The 18,735-nt window shown below is 39.4% G+C and overlaps 1 protein-coding gene across 3 annotated transcripts in view; it reads right to left on the reverse strand.

Moving 5' to 3' along the window:
• Positions 1-18,735, reverse strand: part of SHF (Src homology 2 domain containing F) — a 195,029-nt gene that overhangs the window by 40,594 nt on the left and 135,700 nt on the right. For 2 of the 3 annotated variants that reach the window (XM_075273693.1, XM_075273694.1), the window contains exon 4: positions 17,376-17,534. The exons of the other annotated variant lie outside the window; for it this stretch is intronic. In XM_075273693.1, coding sequence (XP_075129794.1) covers positions 17,376-17,534 — 159 coding nt within the window. The remainder of the gene's footprint in view (positions 1-17,375; positions 17,535-18,735) is intronic. 3 annotated transcript variants of the gene reach the window in all.

Genomic DNA, 18,735 nt, shown 5'->3' on the forward strand with positions numbered 1-18,735 from the left:
AGTACATAACGTGAAAAACTGGAGCTCACCATATCATATGAGTAGTGGTCTTCGGGGTGCACAAATCGTTCCTTCGAACTCAGAAGGTATAGATGAATTCCAATAGAAAAAGTGAAAGATCGGCATCACTCCGATATCCAATATAAAAAATAACTTTTAATCCATATTGATGTTAAAACATACAAAAATCACAAAGAGGTGAAAAAACACAACAAAAAGAATTAAACGCCAACGTGTTTTGGAACCAACTGTTCCTTAGTCATAGATCCCGGAAAAACCATCGGGGGCCGGGGATTTTAATGGCTTCAACACAGAGATAGCCTCTTGCACTTCCAGTAAAGTGATGGGCGAAGCCAGAGACTGTGACTGCTCAGGAGAGAGGCGGGGAAGAGCCACTGATTGCAGAAACTCATCAATCTCCACTCTAGTGGGCTGATATGTTCCTGAGTCACTTATAAGGTTATATAGGGAGGTGTAATAAGAACGAAACTGTTCAGCAATAAGATATGGGTCAATGACTTTATCTCCATGTTCATTAAACAGATAGGCTATGCTGTTGTGCACATAAGCCTGGCACTGAAACCTTTTAAAAGCCAAATCCTGTTGGTAAGCCAGTAAACTTTACAACTTAGCTGGCATTTTCTAATCTCAGCGGAAGTGGCGGGAGTAGGATTGGATTTATTAGTCACAGACAGAGAGGCCAAAGAACGGAGTAAAGCATCAATCTCCTTGGACCGCTCCTTCTTAGCTCTCGCACCGGCCTGTATAAGCACTCCTCGCATGTATGCCTTATGAGCGTTCCACAGCGTATGCAGGTCTGTAGTAGAGGGGGCATTAAGGGAAAAGTATTCCACTAGGGCCTCCCGAATGTGGCTACTGTAGGAAGGGTGATCTAGAATATATTCATTCAGACACCACCGGAAGGTAGCGCTATAGTAAACGGTTTGCGGAAAGCCAGGGACACCGGGGCATGGTCCGACCTCATGAGGATGAGGAGGAGGAGAAAAAGCTATAGTCCCTCTTGCTCCCATGCTGACACCCCCAGACATCATATAGCCCTTGCTCAAGCAGAGAGGAAGCTAGGGTAGGGGAATTTCTACAGGGATTAGAAGTGTCCAGAGATATATCTACCAGGCAGTTAAAATCCCCCCCAATGACTAGCATCCCTGTAGCAAAAGTACGTATCTTAGTGAGTACAGACCTCCAGTAGGACATTTGGTAACGGTTGGGGAGATACACTGTGACCAGGGTATACTTAACATTATTGACCAAGCAATTAATGCTGAGATATCGCCATTTAGGGTCTCGCAGAACAGATTCCAACGTAAAGGATAGCTATAAGCACTCCTTTACATTTGGCAGTACAATAAGCTTGGAAAATGTGTGGAAATGAGGAGTTTGTAAATTTGGGGCTTTTATCTCTATGGAAGTGGGTTACTTTGAGCATGAGGACATTGCATCGGAGACGACGCCCCTCGCAGCAGGGAGAACATTGCGTTTCCACAACGTGGGGCCTCAGCGTGAAGAAACACTAAGTTGAAATTTAATTCAGATATTTCTAAAATGAACAGCGAATCAAAAGATCCTGACATATAAAGTCTGTTGCTTAGTGCTTAGAGCAGATATCAAATCAGTAAGAGGGAACAGCTGTCCTCACATTTATAAGACAGAACAGCTGCACTAACCTGGTCAGTAAATCTACTAAGCTAGAAGTTTTAAAGTGGCACTTGGGTTCCAAAATACAAGACCATAAAATCACCATTTAAGAATAGGACTTCATCCAAGTATAGTATTATAGCAGTCAGGACAAGTGTCCCTTATTTATCAGGTTCAGAACTTTGCTTAAGCCAATACAGCAGCACTAAGTTTGGCTAGAAGTAGATCTGTATGGATTCAAGCATGGCAGCATAGGTCCCAATATGCATAATTATAAATTATAACCAAATCCCAGTACATATCTAAATATTTCTAATTAATGAAATAAAAACACAAGACAACCAAAATTTCATTAGTGGATGTTATTTGGCCACGGTGTTTATTTAAGGTTAACCATTAACAATAAATAATTCAATAAATAAATAATTTAAATAAATAAATAATTAATAAATAATTTTAAAATAACCAAATCCATCAATTCAACTTTTCAATAAAAACAATAAAACAAAGTCCAATCAGCAAAAGCTGATCGACTAACCGCCTTCAACAAACACCATGACATTCATCTTTTAACACTTAATCCTTGGGAGGGAGGGCGGGGGCTTGATTGAAGATCTTCTTCACGAATGACCAGAACAGCTGATATAGCAGGTATTTATATTTAAAATTCCCGCCAACAAACTGTCAAACTCCAATCAGCTGAAGAGACCAGAATCAGCTGATCCATAGCCACGCCCATTTCGAAGCTTCTAGAAGGTCTCGACAGCTGATCGGAGTTCACCTTTGCCCTACTTTCCTACTTGAGGTGAATTCAAATTTTAGGCGGGAAAATTAACCCTGGCTATTCTACCTGTCCAACTGTAATTTCACTTCCCTGAGGAGAAATAAAAGATTTTAATGAAACAGCCTTAACCCTTTATGCTGGAACCATACTACCATGAGTCCCCCAGAGCTATTCAGCTCCGTGGGGGCCCCCCCAGTATGTATATAATGTAACAGCGCGGTTAGATTTTGGACATGAAACAAACCGAGTGGTTGGTATAGTTATCTCCCCAGGTTCTCACTGTCGCCTGTATAATGAAAGCTTTTGCTTTGTTGAAAATAATGCTTATGGAAAGTGTCCTATAAAATTTTCAGCAAATGGAAAAATAGCACTTTACTGGTTTAGTACAATACAATACCTATAATAAATAGCTGGAGTGTAGACATTCAATTACTTTTTAGACTTGTTTACATGATAATAAAATGAATGACACATAAAAGATAAAAGAACAATAGACAACACAAGCATAAACTTTGCAAAAAAGCATCAACTTTGCCGCCCCGGAGATTTACAATTATATCTTTACAAGGATAAATAAATAGCCTGTGGCTTTATATGTGTATCTATTATTTACTTTATTTTAGTGTACATTTAAGAATGAGGACCTGTAACTTTTTACTGAATATGAAAAATAATAAAATGTTTCTGTACAACAAAAATCTATCTACAACTCAAATATCAGGCTGAGACTACTCGGTGATGTGTATCACCTACAGAGACAGAGACTGGTGCTATATGCAGACATGTTCCACTTGGTGCAAGCTTCAGAGTCATCATGCTATTGCAACAAAGGTCTGTAAACACCAAAAAGGAAACAAATATTGCTACATTTAATAGGATGATACATATTAAAATAATTATATTCTTTACTGTCTAATCTTAAACCTCATGACTCAGTTCTACCTCTAGGTACAGTATGTAGTGTTAGGGCTAAAGTGGCACTTGGGTTCCAAAATACAAGACCATAAAATCACCATTTAGGAATAGGACTTCATCCACATCTGCGTTCGGTATTCCATTTGGGGACTCCCTGAACGGAATACCAAATGCATTGACAAATGGTGAGCTTATAAAAGCACAGACCCCAAATCGCACTTTGCCTGCACTGTACAACACTACTATTTTTCCTGCACCGTCTCTGCTGTGGGCAAATCGCTGTGTTTCCGGTCTGTGGGGCCCTGGCCTAATAGAGTTTTATGCACAAGAAGTAAACAATGGAACTTAAGTCATTTTTATGGCTGTCAAATACAGACATGTAGAGCTGTATACTGTAAGTATATAGTATACGTCTGTCTAAACTGTCTTGACAAACAAAGACTGTACTAGGTGTGCTTCTATCCTTAGTCACATTTTTTTTTAAAAAAAGCCTTAAACGGAGTCTATCAAACTACTCAGTACTTAAATACGGCGACTTGCGCACTTTCTAAAGATGTCTTTCTTAGGCTTGGTTCACATCTACACACAGTTTTCCATTCAGGGGGTCCACTTGGGAATGCCCCGAATGGAAACCTAATCCGCATAAAAAAGCGGTTACCTTTGGAAACCCATGGACTCCATAGACTATATACGGATGAAAAATGCGGAGAGCAGAATGGAATCCCCACATGGAGTGGCAAGCACAAATGTGAACTGAGCCTTATTCTGCATTGCAGCTCCATTTTCATGAAAATCACTGTTTTATTCTTATGCAGATTAGCTGAAAAGGGCTTTAGGGATGTCTTTTTCTACTTTTGAGGCTTCACTCTCCACTCTAGATAACTGGCCTGAACCACAGACAAAGTATGACCAAGTCACTCAAGCAATGGGGGTCGGAAGTTAAAGATGGTTATCTAAAGCAGAGAATGAAGTCTCAGCAGTAGAAGAAATGAATCTAAAGACCTTTTCAGCTAATTTTCATAAGAATAAATCACTGATGTTCATGACAATGGAGTGCAATGCAGAAAAAAAACATCCTTGGAAAGTGCAGAAGAAGCCCTACAAGGCACTGTCATTAGTTTGATACCAATTTTCCTGTTAACAGACTCCCTTTAACAACTCTCACCATTAGTATACAGTGACACAGGGTGATACTACAGAAGTTCACACAACCACAACGCTACAGAGTAACCCACCCTAACCACTGGGTGGAAATACATTAAACATACAGACTAAGCTTGTAGGACAGAACTGCAAAATCATGTTATTTTGAAAAGCTTGCAATAATCCACACAGGTGGGTGGTGAAGTGTTGCACCCAACTGCTGGTATAGCGGTACCAAACTTTACTGGTCTTGATTGTAGAAAGCAGTACAGACATGCAATTTTATGCCATACAAACAGTTTGGAAAATTATCCTTAGAACAGTTTCCTCCTCTAAATACTCCTGTAAAGTGTTGCTGCATAAAAATGTGTGCATGTTACAATGCAAGGCCTGATTTACATCTGTATTCAGGTTTCTGTTCCGGGGATCCGCTTAGGGACCCTCCCAAACGGAAACCTAATCCGCATAAAAAAGTGGTTACTTAGTAAACCCACGGACCCCATAGACTATAATAGGGCCTGTGTGGTTTCCATTCAGTTTCCACCTTAAAGGTGTGAAAAATGTGGAGAGAAAAGCGCTGCTTGATGTGCTTTTCTCTCCACATTTTTCATGCGGAGAGGGGAATGGAATCCTCAAATGTAGTGCAAGCACTGGTGTGAAACCTACATAAAACATACATCATCCAAAACAATAAAGCAATGTGTGAGTGCAATCTTTCCCATTGAATGTGATGTAACAGTTCATTTCAAGCAAGAAAAATTGTGTGTTAATAGTGCCACAGGTTCTGAAAGCATTGCAGTGTTTCTAACAGGCAGAGGAATGGCAATTTTAATCCATGTAGACTTCAAATTCCCATCACATGCAAGCTCTACAACCAAGTGAGAGGAACAAGGAATCTACTTACGCTATAATAAGGGCCAGCAAAATGCAGAGAAAATGTCTTTAGCTGCCGAGCTTGCTGCCCCCACTGACATATCGCTTACTATACCGCTATTCATTTGTTTGAATTGTAAATCCTCACAGCTACGGAATTTTCATTATGGAAATCATGAAGGCTTTGTGGTTCATGAATTAGGCAAAAAGAAAGATCTCATCTAATTGGCTAATCGGACTTTGCAGCAGAGCTCTGCCAGCAGCGCAAGTCCCAGAGCAAGAAGTCGGCAGCAAGAAAACAGGGCTTAAGGAGCATCTGTCACAGTTTTACAGGTTTGAATCAATGTACAATGTATCCCCTTGGGATGTCTCGTAATATTTGACTATGTCTGCTTACTGACCATTAGCAAAGAACACAGTTCACTGACTCACTATTTCAAATAAACGTATTTGGGACAGGCAAGAACTGTAGGTGGTCTAAGATTTGTGTCAAATTGCACCTGCCATAAGCAGAACAACATTACAGATGTGTCCACTCTTAATATAGCTCTAATTTGGTTAAGGACTATAATTTCTTATGAAACCAACCTATTTCAATATTGCCATTAGCAGATGGGTGAATGTCTGAAGATTTTTTTTAATTCAGCTTCAGTTTATTCGGTCCAAAGATTTGTTTTGGGTTCGAATATGTTTGGTATGAACCAGTGATTAAAATGGTTTAAAACATAGTGTATGACACGGTCAGGGCAGCTAGGATTCTATCTTGGTCTACAAGGCAAACACAGCCAATGTTACATCAAAGTGACAGTAATATGACAATAACAAAAATTAGTGCTTTGTGTAATACTAATATTGCATTGGTATTGGAAGAGGCAATGGTGGGACTGTTTGTAGGCGTAACAACAAAATAAAACAATGTGGCAGTGACAACTACAAAATTTAAAGAAACATTTCTGGCACAATGTCAATGTACCTGGAAATTGAAAAGTAAAGTGATAAAAAATTTAAAAGTAGGGGGCCACACGGTGGCTCAGTGGTTAGCACTGCAGCCTTGCAGCGCTGGAGTCCTGGTGTTCAAATCCCGCCAAGGGCAAAAAACCATCTGCAAGGAGTTTGTATGTTCTCCCCGTGTTTGCATGGATTTCCATCCCATATTCCAAAAAAAAGACATACTGATAGGGAAAAATGTACATTGTGAGCTCTATGTGGGGCTCACAATCTACATAAAAAAAAAAAAAATTAAAAGTAGAGACAATTGTAAAATTTGAATAAAAAATTGTGGCACACTATTAGTATGCCTGGCCTACCAGCTGAAAAAAAAATAGAATATCTTCTGAAATGGAAAGGATTCTATTAACATGAGTATAGTAATTGAGAGCCAGAAAAGAACTTGGATTGACCTACTAGCTATTACTGTATGGGATAACTATGGGAGCAATTTACAAAATTTTAAGAAAAATTTGTGGCACAGTATCAGTGTGCTTAGCCTGCCACCTAAAAAATCTGGACCATCTTCCAAAAATGATCATGATGTAGAAGTTGTGATTCTTCTTCCTCTCAGTGTTAACTGTCCCATTGTATCTGTAGTTTGCTGCATAAAGTAATCATCCACTGTATACTGAACCTCAAACTGATGCTCCAACAAGTACACCTGAATACGCCCTTCCCTTTACAGCCATGAAACGAGAGAGTGGAGTGATGACAATATTAATACCTTGTCTTGCTGCATTTCTGGATGGAGGTCACTGATGCTCACACATGGCAGCAGTAATGCAAACCTGTCTGCCAGTGCCCCCACCACCCAAGCTTTCCTTAGACCCACCCAGGCAATTTTTCTGAATATTGGGACTGTACATTGCATGGGATTCTTACTAATGCAGATGCCACCACCCTCTTCCTTTGATGTCATTCTGTTACTCCCAAGTCTTATCTGCAATAGAATCTTCATCTGATTTAGTAATATCAACATCTTCTTCACTTTTTTTTTTCCACTAATCATGGCAATAAGATTCCTTTATACCATAATTCCCAACAGGTTTCCCCCTAGTGCCCCCATCAGCATGACCACCAGTAGCACACCCCCTGCCCACTACTACCACAACCACTTCTGCCTCCTTTACATTCAAAAACACTTTCTCATCCAACTCATCAAAGAGAGGAAGAGGAGGAAATCTTGGACTATAAGGTATATCTTTCTCTTCAGATGACACATGACCACTAGGGAATGGGATCTGTGTCAGTGAAGATGATGAAGACATGGCTGACAGTGCACACAGAGAGTGTGGTAAGTGACATGTTACAACTGCAAAGGAGGAGAGGAGGAACACATATAATCCTGACCCAACACTTGTGTTTCACTGCTTTCCAAACTTCATCATTCTCAAGAAGAACAGCACTGCGGCTATTGTCAGAGCTGCCAAGACCAGAATTAGTGTTGCTGCTCTGACGCACATTTTTACCCTCAGTATTAGTACTACAAAAACTCTGGTTTGAAAAAAAAAAGGAAATAAAATTAGATTTTGCCTCGAAAGGGTAGCTTGGCCAACAAAAGGATTTTTTTTTTTTTACTTTAGACTACAAAATACTGCATCAGTCAGCCTGTTTTTTTTCAGTGATAAGAGCACTTTGGTCAACCAAAAAAAAACATGGTTTGTTCTGGAGATATATTAAATAGAAGGTCTCATGAGCATAGCATATTGTTGAACATATAATCTGTATGGTGGCACAGAGAGTCTGTATTACAGCATTAACGCTTTGCATGGCACTGTTCTAATTCCTGGGAGTAGGCTCCTTCACACAAATAATTTTGTCAGTGTGTTTAAATGCATTTTTGCACGGCAACAACATTCTTGGTGGAGTAATTCCTTTGAAAACATTTTAAAGCCACATTCCTATCTGTGCATTATTTCTGTTTTTCAAGTCCTATAAAGCCGCCCATGGGAAAATACCAGAAAGGAAAAAAAGACACTTACACATACACAATAGCAGGAGTATTCTCCATTTTGAAATAAAATGCTACTAACTCCAATAACCAAACAAAAATACCACAACCTAAAACACTTGTAGTGGCTAGACTTCTTAGTATTTCACTGCAGACTTTGAAATAGCATTCGACTGCAAAAAAACACTGAAAAATATCAGAAAAAAAAAATTATATGGGTGCTGTATAGGGTTGAGCCGATCTTGAGATTTTATGATCGTTTTTAAAATCCGTTTCCTGATCATTTTCCATTCGAACTCGACCCCAATGCAAGTCAATGAGAATTTTTTTAAATCGAAGATCGGATTTTAAAAACGATCCTATTCACTACACAGCATGGAGTCTAAAAATTGCTTCAATTTTTGGACTCCACACCGTGCAGCGATTAAAAAAACAATCCCCCGACTACTTAGCCCCACTGGTGTCCGCTTACCTGCACAGATCCGCTGCCGCTGCCTGTTCTTGCTCCTCTTCTCTCTAATTTACAGGCCTTCAGAGCGCTGTGTTAGAGATGCTGGGAGAAGGCGGGGCTTGTTGTGGCTTAGGAGAGTGTGGGCGGGTAAAGGGCGGTGAGACGTGAGTGCAGTGGATCTGTGCAGGTAAGTGTTAGCTACTAGAGATGTTAGCAGGGGTTAGCAGAGATGAGCAAGTACTATACGAAACTGCCGTTTGGAATAACACGCTCCCATTAGAATGAATGGACGCAGCCAGCGCGCAGGGGGTTAAGCGGCCAGACGCCGATACAGGCTGTGTGCTGGCTGCATCCATTCATTCCTATGGGAGCTCATCTCTATTTAGCTTTTCCCACATTGCTTGGCCAGTAGTAAAGCATTGTGGAAAATAACTTCCGACCTCGACCCCACCTAAAAAGATCGGGATCAGAATTCCTATTGCGATCGTGAAATTTACTCGATCGCCGAATGGAATCCGATCTTTTCCGATCCCGATCGCTCAACCCTAGTGCTGTATTACTGATCTGTAAAAAGTCGATCCATCATATGGCTGTGTGCATGTGGACTTGACAAGGTATGTTTCTGAACTGTATCAGAACTGTGATTGATAGTGACAGAGCAATAGGATTATGCCCAAGCTTAGCAGTAGCAGTACCCAAAAAATTGGTATAGCATTTGTACTATATAGTGTATTGTTACAACATAAATCAGAGTATTTAATCAAACTAGTAATTCCAGTAGTGCAATGGCAAATACACTAGTACTCTGCTTAGTCATATTTCTTTGCAAGGTTCACATAAATCAGATGTGTTAGCAGTTTCTTGGCAATAATTTTTTACAAGGTGATATAATTAGTACTTTTATTGCAAATCGTTTGGCTAACTTTTTGTTGTAAATACACAATAAGAAATATCTTATATTCACTGCAGTGTAAGTTAACGTCTAAAACGAAGACGGTCTAAAATATAACCAATATTCATAGAATATAGCCAGATACTTTATTAGGTAAAAATTGCCTACATTTAGGCTCAGACCCCACCTTACAGAAACACAGCATTTTTTTTTTGTTACAGATTTTGCTAAGGTTTTTTGAGCCAATGCCAAGAATGGCTACAGAAGGAATGGGAAATATATAGGAAGTTCTTATACTTCTACCTTCTGCTCCATACACTACTGGCTTTGGCTCAAAAATTGCAGCAAAATATGCAGCAAAAAAGACATATATACCCTCTGCACAGGGACCATTTCCATAGAAAGCTTCTTCACAAGGTAAGTTTATTAAGCCTCAAGAACTGCAAGATAATCATCTATATAACTTTGTTGATAGGAGTTGGAAATATACAGATTTGCTTTGAATTCCAAACTAATGACTTGATTTCTAAATCTCAAGAAGTGCATTTAATTTGCTCCATGAAAAACTTCATGGCCAATTTTACTTCAGCCTGAGCTTGACATAATTTCTATAATGTATGGCACTTCATTAGCATATTCATTTTCATAGTCTCTATATCTGCATTTAAAGTGTGCTGTAGAATTTCATAGATCATGGTTGCATATCATGCATATCATAGTTCACTTGGGTTAATGTATCATCATACATTCTACCATGCAAGAATTATATAAAGAATCAGGCTCCTTTAATTCACCGCAACTTCAGAAATCTAATCATATGACTGTATTATGCTACAGGCCCACTGCTGGTGAATGGCCCTTATCCTTCAAAGGATCAAAACAAAAGATAGCAAAGTACACCAGCAGAAAGGAAAGACTTTTCATTTTTATCTAGAGTAAACCTGGCCTTAAAAGAAAATTCAATTGTAAAATAGTCTTCTGTTACATATCAGATATGTAGTGGCAGGGCCGATTTAACCATAGGGCCAATGGTGTACTTGTATCGGGCTCTAAGGTAGCAGGAGCCCCCTTTGAACAACAGGATAGCCCTACAATTGCTGTCCCGCTCTCTAAGGCAGTGGATCTGAGCTACCTCAACTCATCGTCTTCTGAATGCCGATGAGTTGAAGTAAGTGATGAAGTAGGGAGCCGTTCCCTCTCTGCTTCACCACCCAGCTGCTTTCTTTGCACTCGGTGTCCTGGGAGCAGGAGGCACGATGTAGTGTTGTCACTTATATATCACCCCTGTTGCTCCTAGAAGACTCTAGGACCAGAGAGATGAGTGAATGGGGGGGAATGGGGAAAGGTGAGTTTTAAGGTTATTTATATAACATTAAACTGTGGGGGCAACCGGGAGGGGGGGTATGGCACTATTGGGGCAACCTGGGGAGTGGAGAGACATGAAATTGTGGAGGCAACCTGGGGGAGTGGCACAAGAAACTGTGGAGGTAACTTGGGTTAAGGACATGATACTGTGGGAGCAACCTGAGGGGGTATGTCAGTGTAGGGGGACATGATACTGTGTGGGCAACCTATAGGGGGACATTAATCTGTGGGGGCAAACTGGAGGGGGACATTATAAGGGAGATATTGTATGGGGCCACTAGAGAGCCATTTTACTGTGTGAGAGTCATTATACTGTGTGGCGTTATACTATGTGGGGCCATTGAGGGAGCATTTGTGCAGGTTAGGTATTTCTAGTTGGTGGTGATGGCGGTTCCAATTACGAAGTGTTTGCACAGGGCACACCAATGTGTTAAAACGCCCTCTGTAGTGGACTCATATCATATGAATTTTATTAAAATCATCATCCACATGCTGCAAAAACATTTCCAAACTGAAAGTGACATGCAGTTAATATTTTAACTTCACAGCTTTCTGGAAATTTTCACTGAAGATTGCATCCTTTGCAAATCTACAGCAAAATCTGCAAATTTGTGGCTAAATTGGTGACTGAATTTTTATATTGCACATGAATTTATTGTTATACTACAATGACATGAACAGCTGAATGAATAATTCTGCAGGTTACAGTCAAAAGAAAACTCCATTGACAATTACCATACATAGTTAAGTTCTCCATTCACATAGGTGTAATGTTGGTCAAACATCTAATGTGCCTTGAGGCCTCCCAACTCTCTCTCAATAGCAGATGTTGGGTGAGAAGGGGACAAGGATTGGACATTTTGGTTTCAGCATGCCCAATACTTTTGTTATCAGCAGACGTGGAGGGCAAGGTTTTCTGCTTTTTCCATGTTTTCAGCTTTCTGAAGTATATGGATACAGCTTTATATCTGAATGCTCCAATGTAAAGTGAACAGCAGACACTATGTCTCCAGTTGAGCATGGGAGACAATAAGCCACCACAAGACACTTTCATTGGCCAATTCTCTTTCCTGAGAACAAAAGAATTGGCATGGTGAAATCCAACAGTCTGATCCTGACCCCCACCCCCTGACATCCCTCACGTCCATACATGGTGGTCAATACAGATACATATAAAGTTATGCATCTAGGTAAAAATAATGTGCATATCAACATATGTCCTAAGAGTAGTAAAATTGGGAGAGTCTCTAGTAGAGAACGACCTGGGTGTACTTGTAGATCACAGAATAAATAACAGCATCCGATGTCAATCAGCTGCTTCTAAGGCCAACAGAATATTGTCATGTATCAAAAGGGGTATGGACTTGTGGGATAAGGACAATATTCTCACTATATAAATAATTGCTGCATCCCTATTTGGAATAGGCAGTTCTGTTCTGGGCACCTGGTCATATAAAGGATGTCCTAGAGTTGGAAAAGGTACAATGAAAGGCCACAAAAATGATGAGGGGCAGGGAGGATCTCAGCTAATAAAAGATTTAAATTTAGAGAAGATACTTTGTTTAGTCTGGAGAAGAGATGTTTAAGAGGAGATATGAGAAATCTCTATAAATATATAAATAGTCACACAAAAAAATATGGGGGAAAACGGTTCCAAGTAAAATCTCCTCAGAAAACGAGGGGTGGGGGGGGGGACTCCCTCTATGTGGAAAGCAAAAGGTTTAATCTCCATAAAAACATAAGCATAAAAGAAACTTGTTAAACCTGTCAAGAGTAATAGCTCTCATAAAGTTAATAATCTATTAGATTCTTAGCACATTTATTCAGAACTATTATAATTTCACATAAGCCAATTATAATAATCCCTGGCCTCCATATTTCTTGTGTCTGTAAGTAACATTAAACTAAGGCTTGCCACTTAATTCTGAGGAATAGCGTTGCATTATTTAGCTACTACTCAGCATGAAAGAAACTGAAACTAGGGATAAAAATTGAACTTTACGGACTCATAACGTTAGATAATAGAACACACCTCCTCAACCATACAGCACTTAGGCACATGTACTAGGATTTTCTAATTCATTTTTACCATACAGTTTGGAATATAAATAAGGACTACACCAGTTGGGTTTATTCTTGAGTACTTTAGCATCGGTATTTGATCAGTGAACCCCTACACTCAGCACAATGAAGAAGCCACAGGCTGCGTGAGCAACATGGCCTAATAGACTACCTGTCACGTTCAAGTTTCCTAGGGGGACTAAAATGAAGCATTAAAAACATTAAATTACAACTGGAAATGTTATTTTTCTTGCACGGTAAAAGGTGTAAAAAAAAAGATGGCATTTTTTTCTGTTTGCGTCTGTTGGCCACCGGTAAAATATTAATAAAAACAACAATCAATTGTTCTCCCAAGTGGCCCCAATAAAAACTACTACTACTAGTTGTAGATATAGACAAATTTCTCAAGATTCGTTTAGTTTTTGCTTCAGGTCGAACAAGTTTGGTACACACCACATCTTATCTCGGTTTAATACATAGGTTCCTAGGAGTCTTGATGGTGTTATACACTATCTGTACAATTTCTAGTTCTCTCAGGGTAAGTTCACACGGAGTTGTTTGGTCAGGGTTTTGGCATTGTCAAAACTGGACCGGAAAATGCGTAAGGAGTTCCCTGAGGCATTTTTTGCCATTTGAAGCGTTTCCTGAAGCGTTTTTTGAGGCGTTTTTCGAGGAGTTTCCTGATCCGTTTCCTCTTGGGATGTGGTCATGAATTATATTTGTAAAAAACGCCTGGCGTTTCCTGATCAGGTTTTTGCCAAAAACGTTCAGGTTCCGCTTCAGGTTTCTGACCAAAAAACGTGAGCAGGAAAAACTGGCTCACATTGACTTGCATTGAAGCTGTGAGCCGGAAAACGCTCAGGCTTCAAAAAAGAATGAACATCTTGCTTCTTTTTTGCCACTAGTGGAAAAAAACGCTAGCAGAAAAGACTCAGAAGCGCTTTGCATACTTTGAATGGTGAGGCGTTTTTTGGTTCAGGGTTTGGAGGTGGATTTTTGCCAAAACCTTGACCAAAAAACTCTGTGTGAACTTAGCCTCAAGCAAACACAACTGGAGTTATATCAAAGTAAAAGTGACAATTTGGGACAAATTGATGAAAAGCAGTGGATACAAACTAACTGTCACTTGCTTTTATGCATTTTAACCTTTTATGAGTAAAGGAGTTTGCTCATGGTTTTTTAGACCCACATGCCACTTATATTGTAAAAAACAATAGTTTTATAGAGCAATCACCTCATTTTTTTTATGACTTGTAAGTGCCACAGGCTTGTTGTTATTTGGAAGTCAAACTTGTGGCTGTGAGCCTAGTTGAAAAGTGATGGATGGTTTTGTTTTTTGCTGCCAACACTGTGGCTTCAACAGTGTGACATAGTGGAATGTGTAGAATATGATAGACCAGGCTGAAGAACATGTCTGTCTGAATGGTGGTAGGTGGGGCATCATGAGTGGCAGTATGGCATGGAATAATATCAAATAGATATTCTCCCTTATTCCTATCTAGAACTTATATGTCTGTACTTGATTGACTAAATTGTGTTGTAATTCTCCTACTCCTAAGATTGTCTAATTCTATTGCAAGCTTTACAGCAGTCAATGCTGTCCATCATACACACCAGAAAAAGACTATGGGAATTGCTGTTTTTTCTACTCCCTCCTAAAAAGAGTTAATAAAGTTAATCAATGAAATATACAATATGGTTAAGGTTCATACGTTATTTGGTTAAGGTTTCCAATTCAACACAATTTTACAACATGCTAACACAAATCTTTAAAGACTGCAATTCCAATTCGCACTAGGCAGCTGGCTGTTGGTACAGCTGGGCCTCTCATAGAGAAGGCAGCCTTTCAGATTGCAACTCCACTTCTGGCCCAGTGGTCACATGACTGCCAGGGAACTCTAAGAACTGCTGTGTCCTAAAGGATCAGCTCTGTAATTCAGACAGAATCATTCCTCTAATGTATCAGCCCCATTTACAGGAAAAAAAAAAAAAACAAAAAAAAAAAAAAAACAAAAATCATTAGAATAATCTGAATGAAATAAATGACATAGCCATATAAACTGATTGTACAAAAAAAAAAACAAGAATATGTCCGGTTCTGAACCTGGATAAATGCTCCAGTCATGAAATGATTTAAATTTATTGCTAATAAAATTACCAGGTACCATCAATCAATAAAGATCTGTGCAAACAGATGTCAGCTCTTTAAAATAATAATAAATAAATACATTAATACAATCTATCAGAGCTCAATCCTGGTCTGGTACCTAGTCCAGACCTGGTATGGATCACAAATAAAATACATCCAGTAGAAGATGACAGTCAGCAGTGTCACAATATGAATGACACTTTAAGATTAAATTATACTGCATATCCATACCCTTGAAGGAGTAAGCCACCCCTAGAGAAGAAGAGTGATATAGTCTCTGGTGGGCACTATGTATAGGGTTACTGGCATCCTGTACAAGGACGTTCTGAGGCTACAAATAGGGACGCTATTATTTTTAACAATGCCATTTTTTAGCTTTTCAAATAAGTCTTATAAGATCTTGTATACTCTTTATTGCTCTATGCATCATTTAGGAAGAGATGATGAAACAGAATAGGGATATGTTCCTTGAGTATTAGATTAGCTATGAAACAACATATAAATGTCTCTTTTTTATTGCTTTTATCCTGCACAATCCACTTTCTGTCCCTGCATAAGCTATAGTTCTATTACATCATGTGCATGGTCTATTATTCTCGGTTATATAGGATGAAGCAAGAAAAGATTTCATGCACCAGCCTAATAGAAATCATAAGCAGTCAAGCGAATTTTTAAGTGTTTGTAATATTCTTCAAAGTACACAAGATGGACAGTACTGATGTATATGTCAACCATGTTCTAAATCACAATAAGGTCAGGGCTGAAGTACAGCACAACAAAGTTTAGCTCCAGTAATATTACCCTGGCAATGGCATTGCTTGGTGATATTACAAACAACATTACAATTTACCACTAGACCAGTGTATGTATATATATATATATATATATATATATATATATATATATATATATATATATATACACACACATATATATACCATACCATACCACAGTACTCCACTAGTGTCACTTGAGTTTTACCTGTGTAGTTATGCCTAAAAGATCAGTTATCTTTCATTGAGAAATCCACAATGCTCAATAAATAATAGTAACAGGTAGAGCTATTACTGCAATATTGCATACCAACTGCAATGTACATATTACAGCGAGCCATCAATAAGTGATATATGTCAGCTTCATTATTTAGTAGATAAAAATAATGTTGTTTACTGATTTGGAGTTCCATCATCCAAAATGTCAGGAATCCCTGGATTTTATGGACACCTTAATATAGTCACATTTTACCTGTACAGACATATGTCTGTTTAGCAGACATACATATATGTGAACACTATATATACTATATACATACAAACTAATACAGCATATTGTATGTGCCATCTTAAAGGGGTTGTCCGGGATAAATATAAACCTCTACACTAATCTAAACATCCTCTCCCCTCCTACTTTCTAAATAACATAATTAATGAAAAATGTATATTTACCCATATCCCTGGGGTGGTCATGTGACTGCCCCAGGGACATTTTCTGATTATCCAGTGATGATCCATTTCCCAGTTTCCGTAAACGGATTGTCACTACTACTCGCGCCCCCATACAGTCCATCATACTTACTCTTCTTCCTGCGGGATGGCTCCTCGTTCTTTTTGACTGCCGACGCTTCTCCAAGTGCTGCTCTGTACACTACTGCTGACAGTCCACCTCTACTGCGCAGCTCCCATGCATGCGCACTAGAGGTGGACCATCACACAGAGCAGCGCTGGGAGAAGAGCACATGCTGAAGGAGGGGCCGTCTTGCAGGAAGAAGCCAGAAAGGAAGACAAGTAAGTATATAATGAGGTTGTGGTTGGGCTGAGTAGCTAGGGAAGGACTAGTAGTGGACAGGATAGCTAGAGGGACAGGTAGGGGATGTAAGGGAGAGAGAGACATAGGAGAGAGGGAGAGAAGAAGGAGGTGGGGAATGAGGTGAGAGGAGTAAGTTACATAGCAGAAAGCTGAAACATGTAAATAAATGCAGGAGATACCAAGAGCTTCCAGAGACACCCAGAAAAGGCATATGGATACATTTATTAACCCATTAATAGCACTAACAGACATTTAAAAACAACAACATTTTTTTGCCCAGAAGAACCCTTTAAAGGTATTATGTAAAGTGAGCATTAGTGTTCTCAATCAGAAACCCACCATTGCTGTCTTCAAGGCTGTTCTGAGATGTTAAAGGAGGAGAAGAGGGAGGCTGATGGGAGAGTGAACTGCTCACATCACTTTCTTGGGCGTTTGTACTGCTGTCCAGCTGTCCCACTGGTGGAGGCCAAGGAAGATCTTTGATTACTTTAATCTCAACTGATGTAATGACATCAACAGGAGAAGAGACGCGAAGACCGGCAGAAAGACAAAAGAGGGGACAAAGACAGATAAAGCTTGAGAATAGGTAAATGGTGTTCCATATCACAAGACATATAAACATATTTCTGAAGACAGAAAAAAAGGAAATAGAATACTTCATTCAAAGAACCTAAACCATTCACACTAGGAAACTTCTGCTGGTGTCACTGCATATTGGTTTAAGAGTCTAGTGACATTCAGCATAAGTTCAAATTACTGTGGGAATTATTGAGTCGACCTGAGGCACAAGAGGTCTAAGAATCCTGTTCTTTCCTGAGGGAAAGGTGGCGGAAATGGAACTATGTCATATCCTATAAATACACCAGAAATAAAGTTGGAAGATCCCCTAATTGCATATCAGTTAATTACATGTTTTGATCTTCTCCCTATTGGGTGACAGACGGATACTGTCTGTGGTGAGCTCCATGCTGGAGAACAGCATCTATCCTAAGTATGAGACTGTGACAGCACTGAGCAGTACTGTCAGTGACCGACTGCTTCACCCCAAGTGTGAGAAGGAGCGCTATCGGAGATCCTTCCTCCCAAACATGGTGAGGCCATATAATCAACATCGAGCTAAGTGGAGATCACTCCACACAGAGAACTAAATGATCCTGAGTCTTTCTTTTTAGTTGATATAACTCCTAGTATCTTTCATATCTGCTATGAGCTTGTATGTGTTCTTTCTTGAATTATATTACTGTATCCATGCTGCTGTACCACATTGAATTTCCCCATGGTGGGACTATTGAAGGATTCAAATATTATCTTCCTGTACATGGACTTCTCTTCTCCTTGACCTGACCTATTCATATGAATAAGTTCTTATGGATGGAGGTCAAATGACACAAAGTACAGGCACAGAGGTGAAACAGAGTAGAAACCCAGTCGACCCCATTATAGTTTATGGGGTCTGAGGTTTTCCACAGGTAACCACTTCTTAAGCAGATTAAGTTTCTTGTTTTTCAGATCCCAAAGTGGACCCGAAGAACGGAAACCCGAACGCTAGTGTGAACCTAGATAAGTATATAATTTGCTTTTTTTTCTCAAAAATTGGGAGGAAATGAAAAATCAATCAAGGTTTCTAACTGACTTTTTATTTGTATTGAACCAGTAATGTAAGCGAACAGCTATTGTAAAAAAAAAAAAAACGTAATGT

This window comes from Leptodactylus fuscus, chromosome 5 (genome assembly GCF_031893055.1).
Source record: "Leptodactylus fuscus isolate aLepFus1 chromosome 5, aLepFus1.hap2, whole genome shotgun sequence".
Classification (NCBI taxonomy): domain Eukaryota; kingdom Metazoa; phylum Chordata; class Amphibia; order Anura; family Leptodactylidae; genus Leptodactylus; species Leptodactylus fuscus.